The sequence below is a fragment of the Perna viridis genome, chromosome 4, assembly GCF_037379345.1.
Source record: "Perna viridis isolate PV_CMFRI_1.1 ecotype Kerala chromosome 4, ASM3737934v1, whole genome shotgun sequence".
Classification (NCBI taxonomy): Eukaryota; Metazoa; Mollusca; class Bivalvia; order Mytilida; family Mytilidae; genus Perna; species Perna viridis.
In genome coordinates, this window is record NC_142448.1 from 26,659,289 (window position 1) to 26,674,579 (window position 15,291).

A 15,291-nucleotide genomic window follows, 5' to 3' on the forward strand; every position below is an offset into this window, starting at 1 on the left:
TGATGATTGTTAGATATGTATGTCACGATGATTGTTAGCAATGTATGTCATGATGATTGTTAGATATGTATGTCACGATGATTGTTATATATGTATGTCACGATGATTGTTAGCTATGTATGTCATGATGATTGTTAGATATGTATGTCACGATGATTGTTAGCTATGTATGTCATGATGATTGTTATATATGTATGTCACGATGATTGTTAGCTATGTATGTCATGATGATTGTTAGATATGTATGTCACGATGATTGTTAGCTATGTATGTCACGATGATTGTTAGCTATGTATGTCACGATGATTGTTATATATGTATGTCATGATGATTGTTAGCTATGTATGTCACGATGATTGTTATATATGTATGTCATGATGATTGTTAGCTATGTATGTCACGATGATTGTTAGATACGTATGTCATGATGATTGTTAGCTATGTATGTCACGATGATTGTTAGATACGTATGTCATGATGATTGTTAGCTATGTATGTCACGATGATTGTTAGATACGTATGTCATGATGATTGTTAGATACGTATGTCATGATGATTGTTATATATGTATGTCATGATGATTGTTATATATGTATGTCACGATGATTGCTTTATATGTATGTCATGATGATTGTTATATATGTATGTCACGATGATTGTTATATATGTATGTCATGATGATTGTTAGATACGTATGTCACGATGATTGTTAGCTATGTATGTCATGATGATTGTTAGATATGTATGTCATGATGATTGTTAGATATGTATGTCACGATGATTGTTAGATACGTATGTCACGATGATTGTTTTATATGTATGTCACGATGATTGTTAGCTATGTATGTCATGATGATTGTTTTATATGTATGTCATGATGATTGTTATATATGTATGTCACGATGATTGTTAGCTATGTATGTCATGATGATTGTTAGATATGTATGTCATGATGATTGTCACGATGATTGTTAGATATGTATGTCATGATGATTGTTAGCTATGTATGTCATGATGATTGTTAGATATGTATGTCATGATGATAGTTAGCTATGTATGTCATGATGATAGTTAGATATATTGTTTAAAGTCACATGGTTTAATCTAAAATAGTAAATGTACTAATAAACAGAAAACAAGTTTTAACAGATATTAACTATTATTGATAACCAAATGACAAGTTGTCTATTGGTACCAGTCTTGCATTTCATATCCTTGAGCAGGTGTATATCAAAACACAGATGGTATTAAAATAGTTTCTTTCAATACCATCCGTGTTTTGAAAATGCTTTTTCTATTTGTCTCTTTACAAATTTATGTTTGTCAAAAGAATATCAACTGTGATTTCTAAAATAGAGCAAACATCATACTACCGTGTGATATGACTAACTTTTCGTTAAGAAAATTGAACACGTTCTTCTGAAAAGGTAGATGTGATGAGAGTGCAAAAAGAAACTGAAAGTAAAGAAAATGGTTATTTATAGTTCAAGACTTCTTTTCTACCGGTGATCTTCAAGGACACCCCCTATTTATTTATATTTTTTTTTTTGCAGAAAATTAAATTTCAACATGTCCTTAAAAGTGCTATAAGTGTTAAAATTTTAAGAAATGCACTTCACTATAGATGTCTTTGGGAAAGTCAATGCAAGACTGAGGCCTACAATCTTGCATTTAAAGAATCTTACAAGAATTGTCACAATTTATATAAACCTTTGCATTTTGATATCCAGCCTTAATATGAATTTTCCATTTAAGTTAATTGGAGAAATATTTTCAAGTTTTTATTTACAATTTAAGATATATGGACAGTACGGCAGATCTTTTAACTCAGAATATCAGCTGTATAAATTTATAAGATGTTTAAACAAAGTATTAGTTGAATTTGGAACTATTTTGGATTTCAGAAAACAATTTTTAAAAGTATTTAATAAAACTTACCCCTACTACCTTAGTAGTACCCTATTACCCCATGCCATCATGACTAAGGGGGTACGTAAGTTTTTCTTGCCTTTTGTTAACCTTACCACTTAGCAATGACGGCATGACTAACCCCTTGAGTAGGGATTAGTTTTACAATTTTTTTTTTATGTGATCATTGTCTTAATTCCAAAATAAATAATAATAATAAACCTTGTTTTTAAGAAATTTTATGGTTTTATTTGTCTTTGTTTTTACATTTTATTAAAGATTGTGATACTGTTAGTCTAATAAGACCAAAACTATCAGAATCAGACATGGGATTACAAAGAAATGGCCATTTTTATATCATCCCCCTCAGTGATATTTTCCTAAATTACTTAAAATGACAATTTTAGCTATTTGAAATCTATTGATAATTGAAGGAGCTGTAGAAGTTAATAGTATAATCATTATGAAAAAAGGAAAGATTCCAACAATCAGAATCATGCCTGTATCATCTCTGTGTGATTCTTAGTCTGTGCAGTATGACCATTTGAGTATCCAAAACTGTGACTTTTGATATTTTAAGGAATGATGTCAAGTTTTGAGTCAGTTTTACTCATACAAATCTTGTGGCTATGTTGTTTTTCACAATATCTTGTACAATGCATCTATTATGACCAGAAAAGGCATTTTCATCTCTTAATGCATCTCTCTGAAATATGTCATAATTTAGCGTATGGTCTCACTAACCACTTCAAACGTTCTCATTACTTTACAAACCTGACAAACCGTACCCTATTAACTAAGTAGGTAAAAGTATCAAGCTTTGTTACCATGTTTGACAAAAAATTGACCAAAAAAATACCAAAAAAGAGTATATATTGAAGAATGCTGTAAGTTCAAAAGAATACCTAAGGCACTGTACAATACTGGAAATGCCTTCAAAGTGTTATTAAAACCTCTGGAAAAAATTTGGGCAGGGGTCCCTCTGTGCCCTGTTATTCCACCTGGGCATAGGGGGCATTAGTCCAATATAGATTTGCTGAAAAAGAACATAGTTAAACCATGGCTATCCAAAATTTTCATCATCACCATTCATATCAGGAGACCACGTTTATCATTGAAATCAAAGCAAATATAAATATTTACAGAAAAATAGCCACCAAGAACAATCTTTTGCCATCACCATTCAACTCAACGGGGGCCATGTTTTTTCCACCGACCAAAAATCAAAATGGTCATTTTGTTTAGAATACCCAAAAAAAAAGGTAATACCAACTTTCATTGAATTCTGTGTAGTAGTTTCTGAGAAGAAGATTATTTAAAGTAATATCATCAAAAACAGCAAAAAACGTCCAAAAAGGGCAATAACTCCAACGTTGGTCGACAGATCTTCATTAAAATTATGCCACAGATAGATCTCATCATGCTGAACACTTTTACCCTATGTCAGAATTTGGTTAAACCTAACAGTTTTGGAGATATATGCAAAAAACTGCTGTCTGATCCCCTATGTTCTATTTTTAGTAAAGAGGCCATTTCTTTTTAACAGATCAAAAATCCAAACGGTCATTTTGTGCAGGATACTCTAAAAAAAAACAATCATTTTAAGTTTCATCAAATCCATTCAGTAGTTTCAGTGGAGAAAGTGTTTGAAGAATTGTTAACGACTACAGCGACAGATGACGACGAATTCCCAGAACAAACGACATCTTAAAGTTGCATACCATTACAAAGCTTGGGAAAGAAGCTTTCAAAATCACTATGCTAATGGTACTACGAATGTAGAGATTTTTCACAAAATTGACTTGAATAAGTATTACTGAAAATCCGCATTGGACCTTTTCTGCCAACTGACAGCCTGGTAGCAAATTAATCACACATGTAAACAATATCCATACACAATTGTAGTAAATCAGAAATATGATTTTAAAGTACACATTCTAAGCTTATTTTGACTACTTTTGACCAACATACACACAAATTATGCTCTTACAATTTATAGATCTTGGTTCAGTGTTTTTTTTTTTGGTACTAAATAGAGCGGTGACCATTTGACCTGGAAGCTAGTGGAAAGTGAGAACTTAGCATTCAACTCATCTTGACCTACAACACTCTCAGTATACAATGTAATTATTGTGTACACATATATACTAAATATATATACATGTATATATATAGACATTCAGGAAGAATTATAGATATTTCCATAATGGCATTCTCAAAATCAATAGTAACAGCCCAGGAGAGTATTCTGTGCCAATTATGCGAAACTGAGCCAAAACTGAAATTTAAGTGTCTGGAATGTGATTTGTTAATGTGTACCAAATGTACTGAGAAAGTTCATCTTAAATTCAGGAATGCTAAAAACCATAAAGTCATTGACATCAAAGAAGTGGGACAGACAGAAAATATTGCTGAGCTGGATTATAAGAACATTCCATGCAGTGTACATTCTAACGAATCCTGCTGTCTCTACTGCACCACTTGTGAGAAGTTAGTTTGTCCTAGCTGTATAGCTAAAGAACATGCTGGACATCCATTTAGTGAAATCAAAGAATTCTACCAGGAGACTATTAAAAAGCTGAATGATGCTATCACTCACTTGGAAAATAAGGAAAGAGTGCTTGACAAAGAAGAAAGAAGAGTAAATGAGATTGAAGAACACGAAAAGGAAATATACTCAAATCTACAGAAAGATATTGAGACACAAAGACTAAGTTATAAGAATGATATAGACAGACATTTTGACAGACTTGCTGCAGAGGCAAAGCTAAGAATAGAAACAACAGAAAAAATTGTGAACAAAGAAAAAAAGAAGATTGCACAAACAAGAAAAGATTTTGCTGTAAAGAGGAGAGAATATGAGATTCTTAAAGCTACAAATGATGCTTCTGCCTTGTTTAACTCTACACCATCTCTCTTGGACAACAAACAATACAGCGTTCAAGGAAGTAACTTCTTAAGCCTTCGAAAATCGCTGAAGTTTGTACCAAAATACAAACACTTAACAGAAAACCTTCTGGGATCACTAGAGGAGGCAAGTATACAAGAAGTAACACGAAAAAACTGGCATCTCAAAGTACTGAAAGAATACACTACTGAGTTCAAATGTTGTCATTTCATAGGAGATGGTCCTGATGGCTCTTTCTTCATTGTTGAAGCTACATGTACAAATACCACACACACAATAGCAAAGATATTACTTCAAAATGATACCATCAAAACAACATTTAAAAAAGTAATACCAATAATATTAGATATTGAAACTTTACTTCCAACAAGTAAAGATATACTACTGGCTGATAGAACACCAATACTGAAACTCATGAATGGATCAACAGGTAGAATCAAGGAATCCAAATACAATGCTGGGTCACTGCTCATAATAGGTGCTCACGTCAGTCTGGACAACAAGATTATTGTAGGAACCAGAAGTCAAGGGCATCCATTTCCTGTTCAAGGAAGAAGAGTTGTTATAGTGATGGACATTGATGGAAAATATCAGGCAGAATGGGAGTGTGATAAACATGGTAAAAGACTTTTCTGTGTACCAAGGCCGACAGCCAGTGTAAGCAATGGGAACATTTTTATTAGAGATGTTTTATCCAGTGATAATAATGGCCAAGTTATAGTGATGAGTTCTACTGGTTATGTACTGAACAATTACATGGGACATCCTGACATCAACAATGATATAAGTCCATTCACACCTACAGGCATGACAAGGACACCATCTGACAATGTCATTGTATGTGATTTTAACAATCATGCTTTACATGTGCTAAACAATGAAGGGGTACCTCTATCAAATGTCAATACCTATGACATTGGTATTAAATTCCCACATTGCATCACATTTAATATGAAGGTAAGGGACATCATGTACATAGGATGTACCACATTTATACAAAATACAGAGAAAGCCAAGTTATATCAAGTAGAATTTTCAGAAACTGAGTGAAGTGAACTTAATGTGTGATTGAACTGAAAAAGAATAATTAGGACTGTAAATATGTTTTTAAAGAGGACATATACATTGGTTGGCAATACTTTGGAATTGAAGATCTATTATCATCATATCCTCTTAGTGTATTACAACATATAAGACATCCACCGGTGTCCTCCATCCAGTTCTGTCTTTTGCCTTTTTTTCCATTTCACCCCAACTGATTCCATTCATTTTCATCTCCCCTCTAACCTCCTTCTCCATGTACCCTTTGGTTGTCCTGGTTTCCTTCTGTCAGCTGGTGTCCATCATAGTGCTTTCCTTACATGCCTGGTGTTTTCCATTCTAAGCACATGCTCTGTATATTTCCATCTCCTTTCCTTCATTTCCATGTTGATGTTACTTATTCCAGTTCTGTGAGTTCAATGTTAGATACTCTATCTGTCCATTTAATTCTTAATTTTTTCCAAAGAGACTTGCTATGTATACTTTCAAAAGTCTTTTCAAAGTCAAAGTAATTAATATAAAGTGACGTGTTCCATTCATTTGTATGTTCTATAATAGTTCTATAATAATTATCACCTAAAGCTTTTCCTAAAGCCAGTTTGCTCTTCCCACAAAACTTAATCTACTGATTCTTCAAGTCTCTCTAGTATAATATGACTCAAGATTTTTTCTGGCACTGACAAAAGACAAATACCAGGCCAGTTGTTGCAATCAGCAAGTTGTCCTTTATTTGGTAGTTTGACAATAATTCCTTGTGTCCATTCTGCTGGTATAACTTCATCTCTCATGATCTTATTCAATAGCTGTATCCAAATTTCTACAGTTAGTCCTATGTATGACTTTTATGCTTCAGCTTGTATTTGATCAATCCCTGCTGCTTTGTTGTTTTTTAGTTTCTCGATGGCATTAATAATCTCGTCTTCAGATATTTCACCTGGGTTAATGTGTAGTGATGGCATTCCAACTTCATAAAATGTGTGTAGATCACGTGGTGACTCTCTAATCAAAACTTCATTAAAATGTTCCTTCCATTTATTTAATTGGTCTTCTTATTTTGTAAACAATGTTCCCTCTTTCAACTTGGATGGTACTATTTTGGTGTTGGCCACTTAGGGTCTTTGTTAAGATATAAATCCTGAGACATTCTGGGTCAAATTTGATGAATAGTCTAATCAATGAAGATATATCAGGACAGATCAAACATGGTGTTACATGTGTTGTCATGATAGGCATACACCCACTTCTACAGGAAGTTTATATTGAAAAGCAACAAATATGGCTTACAATGTATGCCCAATCAATATAAAGCACACACACAATCCATTGGTAACCAAGATACTGGTAATTGTAATTCTAACAAACAGATAAACTGAAGGACAGACATTGTGATTCCGGTATACTATTCACTTGTGCAGCTGGCTATAATGAAAAAAAGTTATTCCTGTTTCTCCAGATGACAATACAGAGAAGCCCTTTCCACACCCAAAACCTGTCTGAACCAAACATCTTGTTTCACCATGTAATCAGTCAGAAAGGGGGTAGGGTTAAGTTTCACCATGGGTTAAGTTTCACCATGTAATCAGTCAGAAAGGGGGTAGGGTTAAGTTTCACCATGGGTTAAGTTTCACCATGTAACCAGTTAGAAAGGGGGTAGGGTTAAGTTTCACCATGTAACCAGTTAGAAAGGGGTTAGGGTTAAGTTTCACCATGTAATCAGTCAGAAAGGGGTTAGGGTTAAGTTTCACCATGTAACCAGTCAGAAAGGGGTTAGGGTTAAGTTTCACCATGTAGCCAGTCAGAAAGGGGTTAGGGTTAAGTTTCACCATGTAACCAGTCAGAAAGGGGTAAGGGTTAAGTTTCACCATGTAATCAGTTAGAAAGGGGGTAGGGTTAAGTTTCACCATGTAACCAGTTAGAAAGGGGTTAGGGTTAAGTTTCACCATGTAATCGGTCAGAAAGGGGGTAGGGTTAAGTTTCACCATGTAACCGGTCAGAAAGGGGTTAGGGTTAAGTTTCACCATGTAATCAGTCAGAAAGGGGGTAGGGTTAAGTTTCACCATGTAATAATATAAAAATATTACAAAACCAATGACTACAATTACACGTATCTGCCTGGCTTCCCCGAGAGTAAGAGATACCTGCCAGGCTCCCTCTGCTTGGCTTCCCCGAGAGTAAGAGATACCTGCCAGGCTCCCTCTGCTTAGCTTCCCCCGAGAGTAAGAGATACCTGCCAGGCTCCCTCTGCTTGGCTTCCCCCGAGAGTAAGAGATACCTGCCAGGCTCCCTCTGCGTGGCTTCCCCCGAGAGTAAGAGATACCTGCCAGGCTCCCTCTGCTTGGCTTCCCCCGAGAGTAAGAGATACCTGCCAGGCTCCCTCTGCTTGGCTTCCCCCGAGAGTAAGAGATACCTGCCAGGCTCCCTCTGCTTGGCTTCCCCGAGAGTAAGAGATACCTGCCAGGCTCCCTCTGCTTGGTTTTCCCGAGAGTAAGAGATACCTGCCAGGCTCCCTCTGCTTGGCTTCCCCGAGAGTAAGAGATACCTGCCAGGCTCCCTCTGCTTGGCTCCCCCGAGAGTAAGAGATACCTGCCAGGCTCCCCCAGGTAGTCAGAATCATCTCAATTTCAAAATTCTAAGTTCTTAAGTACAGTCTATTAGTACATGTATCTGCTGGCTCGCCCCAGATATAGTGTTAGGTTCACCAGCAAGGCTCCCCCAGGTGTTGGTAAACTAGTAGCCCCAGACTGCTAAACATTAATACTATACAAGAGTAGATATAAATGTAAATCTAATAAAGTATTATTGTTCGTGGGGTACCAATTTTTGTTGTTGTTTTTATGGGTTTGGTAATCCGAGAAATATGGTTACCAACAAAAAGGAAATTTCCCATTTGTTTGTAATTTAACTAAACTCTTTTGACTAATTTCATCACTTTGCTAACTATAGATACAACTCTTACTAGTAATTTTTGTCACAATATAATTTTTTTTAAAATATTTTAGGTTGTTAAGACATTTTTGACTTTCTTTTTGCATGATTCTTAATTGAACTTGTACATAAAGAAATTTATGCATGACCAAGAAAAAACAATATTGCATACCAAAAATATCAAGTCATTTTCACCAAATTTCTCAATGAAAACTCATGTGTTATAAAATCTCACTGTACTCCCTTCATTTTGCAAAAGTGGACTAAGAACCATAACTCAAAAAGTTTGAAATCAAATGAAGAATTATCTGTAAATCAAAGACTGAAGTCTTCAAAGGCACTTACTGTCAAATATTCTCACCCACTGATTTTGGCTTACTTTTAAGATCTGAAATGGCACGAATGTGATGTGCTCTAAAATCGAATGACTTCCACTAGAATCTTGGTTCCCTTGGTCTACTTTCATAACCGTGATGACCCAAATTTGTCAATCAAAAACAACTGGTAACCTGGAACCAGATTAAACAACTGGCAATGGCTATATATAAAGATATGGGGGTCCTGATAATGTATATGACCTATATAGTCAATTGTAATGAGCCCCTGTGTTTATATCAGAAACTGGGTAATATTATATAAATTCAATGCAGACCAATCATTTCATCTTTAATTGAAACTTCCCATTCTCATATAAGCAAAAAAACACACATAGACATGTGTATGATATTTTTAAAAGAGGTACAATTTAGTGATCTTTGGGTCACTTACTGACCAGGGAACCAGATTAGGAACCAGATTAAACTACTGGCAATGAATATTCCTAGATATTGGGTCTCGCTAATGTATATGACCTATACAGACTTGTAACGAGCCCCTGTGTCTGAATCAGAAACCTGGTAATGTTCAATGCTAACCAATCATTTAATGTAAACTTCCTATTCTCATACAAGCAAGAAACATATGTAGAACACACATGTATGATATTTAAGAGGTACATATTTATCTCCTATGAACCTAGAACTATGGCGTTACGGCGGTAAACACGGCACAGATCTGCAGCCTAATATGGAGTATAAATATATAACTATGCAAATCATATGCGTATATAAAGTACTGACTTTATGAGTGCAAGAAGTTAATAACAATATTAGTGACTTAAAAAAGATTGCCAAATCAGTAAAATGTTTGCTTTTTACTTTTTTAACATTTCAGTTTTAAATAATAACACATGAGACCCAATTTCAATTTTCTATACAGTTTTTCAAAAGTCACTAAGTTATCAGTATTTGGAAATCAGGAAACTAGTTATGATCAGGTCTCCATAGAAATGGTCAAAACTGACTGCTTCAGAAAAATACTGTCAAGTTGATGCATCATCACCTGACATGGATTTCATAAAAGACTTTACCAAAAATTTTTCCTTGAATCTTCAATTTCATTCAATCTGAAATTTTAGTTGAGGAAGGCATTGAAAGCAAACTAAATTACGGATTTTGTATGAAACTTGGTTCCAAATATAGCATCTGTCAACACATATTACATGTTAATAACTGCCAAATCTTAACAAAAACTGTGAGATAAGAAAATGGTTATAATCATACAAAAGGATCATAAGCATAGGAATAATATCAACCTATTCCCTACCTTAAGCTGTCTTTCTTGAAGTTTTATTTTCCTCTGTGTCATAGGATTAATTCCTGTGTTCAACTTCTTCTCACGGCTAAAATTTATAAGTAATCACATTTATCAATTGAGTTGGGATCATGAGTCTTACCAGACTAAAATCTACATTTGACTTCATCTGGTATTCAGAATGAAACACTTTTAAAAGAAAATAAAAGGTAAATTCTCAAGGAAATGTGAAAATGGAGTCAAATATAATTACAGAAACAGTATAAAAAGAGGACAGTTACCCTACCTGTGCACCTGGTCCATGTTCCCAGTTTTTACTCGGGTCTTGCTCTGATAATTAACTTTCATTTCTTTGTACGTGTTATTTTGGTTGTTTCATGTTCTTTATTTTGCCTGTCTAGTCTTTATCCCTGAATTATATTCTTTTGATTGCTGTTTGAATCATTGCTCATTTGATTTCAATTTCTAAAATAATAGTTAGTTTTCTAAATTAATCTATATTTTGTTTTAAAAATTTGAGTGAGTGGATTCTTTGAGAACTGATATTTATTCTGTTGTTAAAAAAATATTGAGTAGTTGTGACTTACTTTTGAACTTGAACCGCTAGGTCTCCAAGATAATTGTTGGTTTCTGTACATAGTCTGTTGTATACTCCAATTGTCGCGACATCTGCAGAAAATGGTCTAAAACATTTCTTCACAAAGGCACTAAAAAAATAAACCATGAATTAGAGATCAATTCAAAAAAATAACTAACCGTAAATTATACACACATAAATTGTATGCTGTTTTATACACAGGCAAATATTTTTCACATGAAATTCACGTTAATTTAGCTTCACATGAAATTCATGTGAAATTCACATGAAATTAACATGATTTTCATGTGAAATTCACTAACACGAATTTCATGTGAACATTTCGTGTGAATTTCATGTGAAGGCTCCATTCACCCGAATTTCATGTGAACTCTGTCAATTAGTTTATTTGCTGAATTCAGGTGAAAATCATGTGAAATAATTTTGCCTTTGTATCATCAATTTGGCAATTTTTATTTTGAACAATCTTTTTACAAGAAATTCTAACCTATCTGTTTATGCAATTTGTTTGTCAATATTTGTTTAATACAATCTATTTCCAAGAATTTCTCAAGTGGCAGTTAACATCTTTTGTCAACTTTCTACTTAGATTAGAATTTTTCATGTGATAATTGAAAACTTGTCGTCAATTTCATTGACAACAATTTACTTTTAAGAATTTTTCTACTGGTGATTAAGCCTTTTCATGCAGTTTATATTTCAAACAATCTACTTAATGCAAATTCTTAAGGTCAAGTTGTATTACAATCATTATGACCATAATCAACAACAAATTATTTTTGAGTGGAAAAATGGTGTAAATAAAACTGCAACTTTATAGTGTAGCAATTCATAGTAGTTACAAATCCTTTCCTATCCTGCAATACTGTTTAACTAGATTCTTGTGACCCTGTGACCTGGAGGTCAAATTAGATTTATCTCGAATCTAATAAACTTCTGTACCTAACTAAAAAAACAAATTTAAAGTCCTTAATATAAAACAGAAAAAATTATTTCATCATAGAGACATTTAAGGAGTTTAGAGTTATCTCCCCTACAACTCAATGTAAAAAGTATGAAGAAATTGGATCATTATTCATTTTCAGTTAAATTTAAAAGCACCAGCATAACTTTACACAAAAATTCAGTATGGAGGGGCACATAAATGTCTTTGTTTCAGGTTTTGTACAATGTTGCCGTAATATGGCCCTAGTCACCGAAACTGCATTAAAATCAATCAATCAATTAAGAATACACATTAACAACTGTCAAAAAATCTATGAAATATACAGTTGTGTGTGTGTGTGTTTTACAATAAAGAATTTTTTGCAAATTGTTGTCCTCCACTCCAGGTTTTTTTTCATTTCTAACAACAAGGTAATGTTTGTTCTGACTTGACCCTTAATATCCTAAATGAAAAAAAATAACAGCATTTATTGATTGCTTATATTTTTTTGATAACATAACATTGTCAGAGCAATAAATAAAGATATTACAAGAGAGTAAATGCTTTTGATATATATCTATTTTTTAATTCCTTCTATGCTTAAATTTCCAAATTTAATCAGACAAAAATTAGGCTACATGTGTACACTTAAAAACTAACAGACATCAAATTATCTGGAAGTGGATACATGACAATACAGTCAAGTTTGACATGAAGGATGAACTTGATATGGAATTTGTTTGGTTCTTGCATAGAGCAGTACTAAACACAGTCTGACTCTCACATGTAACACAGACCAGTTCTCACATGGATCAATACTTAACAAGTCTGATTATCACACAGAGCAGTACTCAACAAATACAGCATTAGTTGTTCCATCTGGCATTAGTCCATATTGACAGTACTTCAAAAGTTACATGAGAAAAAAGACCATTTTATCACAGACAAAAATCTCTTACACAAATCTTTCAACCCACTACAAGAAAAATAACTTTATCTTACTGAAATCAAAACGTCTGCATTTACCCTGATGCTAAAACCCAAAAACAATATACGACCTGAGGCAAAGTTTTATCAAGTGTGAAAATGAGCAGTTAAAATGTAAGACAATGTGGAGAAATAATTAGCAATATCATTAGGCCATAAAAATTCTTTAGATTTGTACATCACTTTTATGTGAAAAGTTGTATATCTGTTGACAGTTATTTCTAATTGATATCAAAGAGGTTCCACAAGGTGAAGTAGTTACAAAATCAGGCACAAAGGGGTAAACCAAGTCTTTCAAGCCAATGATTTGTTATCACATACAATGCACACATACCCACCCTTGCTATGGTGGACAGATGGACAGACTGACAGTTTTAAAAAAAGACAGGCAAAAAAATTGCAAAACAATCCAGCTTCATTAATGCTTTGTACATACTTATAAATGTGCTAGTCATTATTGAATGAGGTTATCAACTGTAAGCAATTTGAAAATGCAAGAGAGAGTCCTTGAAAAAGTTAACAGTAAATCATCTTGGTAGAAAAGTTCATTTAAATAAAGTGAATAGTTTAACATAAATGTTCAAAAGTTCAAATATCTTATTATGCCAATCATGGACCAACAGGAGAAATAACATACAAATTTATAGAAAAAATCCCAAAGGCAAAAATTATGTCCCCAAAATACAGACCCCTGATGAAAATGGACAGCATTTATATTTACTGTAAATGAAAAAAAAATCTAATTGGGTGACTTTCATTACATTTGTGGTAGAAAAAAAAACAAATACAAAACTTTCCTTGTTTAATTTATTTAAGACATTAAGATGTCAACATAAAAGGTTGCAAAAGTTAACATAATTGCAGATTTAAGATAGAACTTCATACTCATTCATTGGCAAAGATCTGAATTAATACCTAATATTAGTGGTAAACAGACAGACAGACATTTCCAGCAATAGTAACTACTTAAAAAGGAACAACTTTGCTAAAGATTTGACTACAGCTTCCAAAATATTGTTTTCTGAAAACATTTCATCACTAGACCTACTTACAGCTTGGTTTGAATTATTTACTTTTTCTCTCCATAGAAAATCTACTGCATTTGGAAATTTTGTGCTTTTTTAAAGAAATTACCTAGTTTTGAAATGGCCTCAAATGTTCTTCATCAGATTACATAGAACGATCCAAGGTGAAGTCCCAGATGGCCTTCCCTTTTCCCTTATAAAATTTAAAATATTTCTTCTTAGGTTAAAACTTAAAAATTTCCCAGTAAGTATATCAGAATAAGCAAATACGACTTGACACAAATGAATATAAGGCATATTATATTACTCTTTATTCTCTAAGAAAAGATTAGTACCCAGGGATTACTCCAATTTTTTGTGTAAATCACTCCCATGTTTTTTTTTTATATAAGTCTCTGAATCCTGCACTGAATTAAATTATTTTCTACTGTCTCTGAATCCTGCACTGAATTATATTATTTTCTATTACATATATAGAGCACAATGAATCTTTTTTGAAGATGCTGTTTCTAAGTTCTTCATATTCACTTCAATGTTTTCTCTGTGACACCTAAGAATATTTAGAAGACATTGGCAATTTTGTAATTATCTACAACAAATAAGAGCCTAAAAATAATTTCCTCTTAGAGGGCAAAATGTTGACAAATTTCTCATAAATATGGAGAGACAATAATTGGTTTTGAACTAACTACTTACTCTAGAGATGAGACAGAATAAACTGCTATATATTTGGTACTATCAGTGAATTTTTTCCTGTGTTTTCTCTAAGGGAGTATTAATGACAAAAAGAAGTTCATAGGAGTATGAATACAAGGACAAATTACAGGTCTAGGCAGACATTAATTAAGGACGGTGGTATTTGACCTCTACATAAGGACATGGTGTCAAGGTCCTTAACTGTTGCTATAAATCAATCACTAAGTAATGTAAAAAAAACATACATTTTCCCAACTGTATTTATGTAAACCCTATTTATAATGATAACAAATAAGGAACTGAGCGATGGTTACATTCCATGATAAATCACTGCAATATCAGGTGGTGTCAAATAAGTAATTTTTTATGTAAATTGTTTTTCTGACAATTGTCAAAAAGTTTTTTTTATTTAGGTGCAACAGAATTCCCTAAAAAAAATAAAATCAACTAGAAATACTGGGAGCAACCTCACAAAGAGAATACCCCCCCTGCCCTGCTTCAAATAGACTTAAATGTAAAACCCTCCATTTGGATTATCTCCCTTTGCAGTCCTCCAACAGTAATTATATTCCTTCATGCACATCAACATGTGATATCCAACCTTCCTATAAAATTTCATTAAATCCCTTGAGCGGTTTAAGAGAAT

General features: G+C 33.4%; 2 protein-coding genes across 6 annotated transcripts in view; one reads left to right on the forward strand and one right to left on the reverse strand.

Annotated features, from left to right (window-relative positions):
• LOC148619526 (uncharacterized) overlaps positions 1-15,291 on the reverse strand; it is a 102,882-nt gene that overhangs the window by 29,462 nt on the left and 58,129 nt on the right. For all 5 annotated transcript variants that reach the window (XM_088579502.1, XM_088579506.1, XM_088579503.1 and 2 more), the window contains exons 26-27: positions 11,002-11,121; positions 10,427-10,502 (exon numbers count right to left, since the gene is read on the reverse strand). In XM_088579502.1, coding sequence (XP_088435628.1) covers positions 10,427-10,502; positions 11,002-11,121 — 196 coding nt within the window. The remainder of the gene's footprint in view (positions 1-10,426; positions 10,503-11,001; positions 11,122-15,291) is intronic.
• LOC148619528 (uncharacterized) lies at positions 1,440-6,318 on the forward strand. Its single transcript, XM_088579507.1, has one exon. It carries the CDS (start codon positions 4,070-4,072, stop codon positions 5,864-5,866), a length of 1,797 nt encoding a protein of 598 aa, XP_088435633.1. The 5' UTR covers positions 1,440-4,069; the 3' UTR covers positions 5,867-6,318.

What these genes read in the sequence shown, in the direction of transcription:
- LOC148619528 (XM_088579507.1), top strand. Translation starts at nt 4,070, where the DNA reads ATGTATATATATAGACATTCAGGAAGAATTATAGATATTTCCATAATG.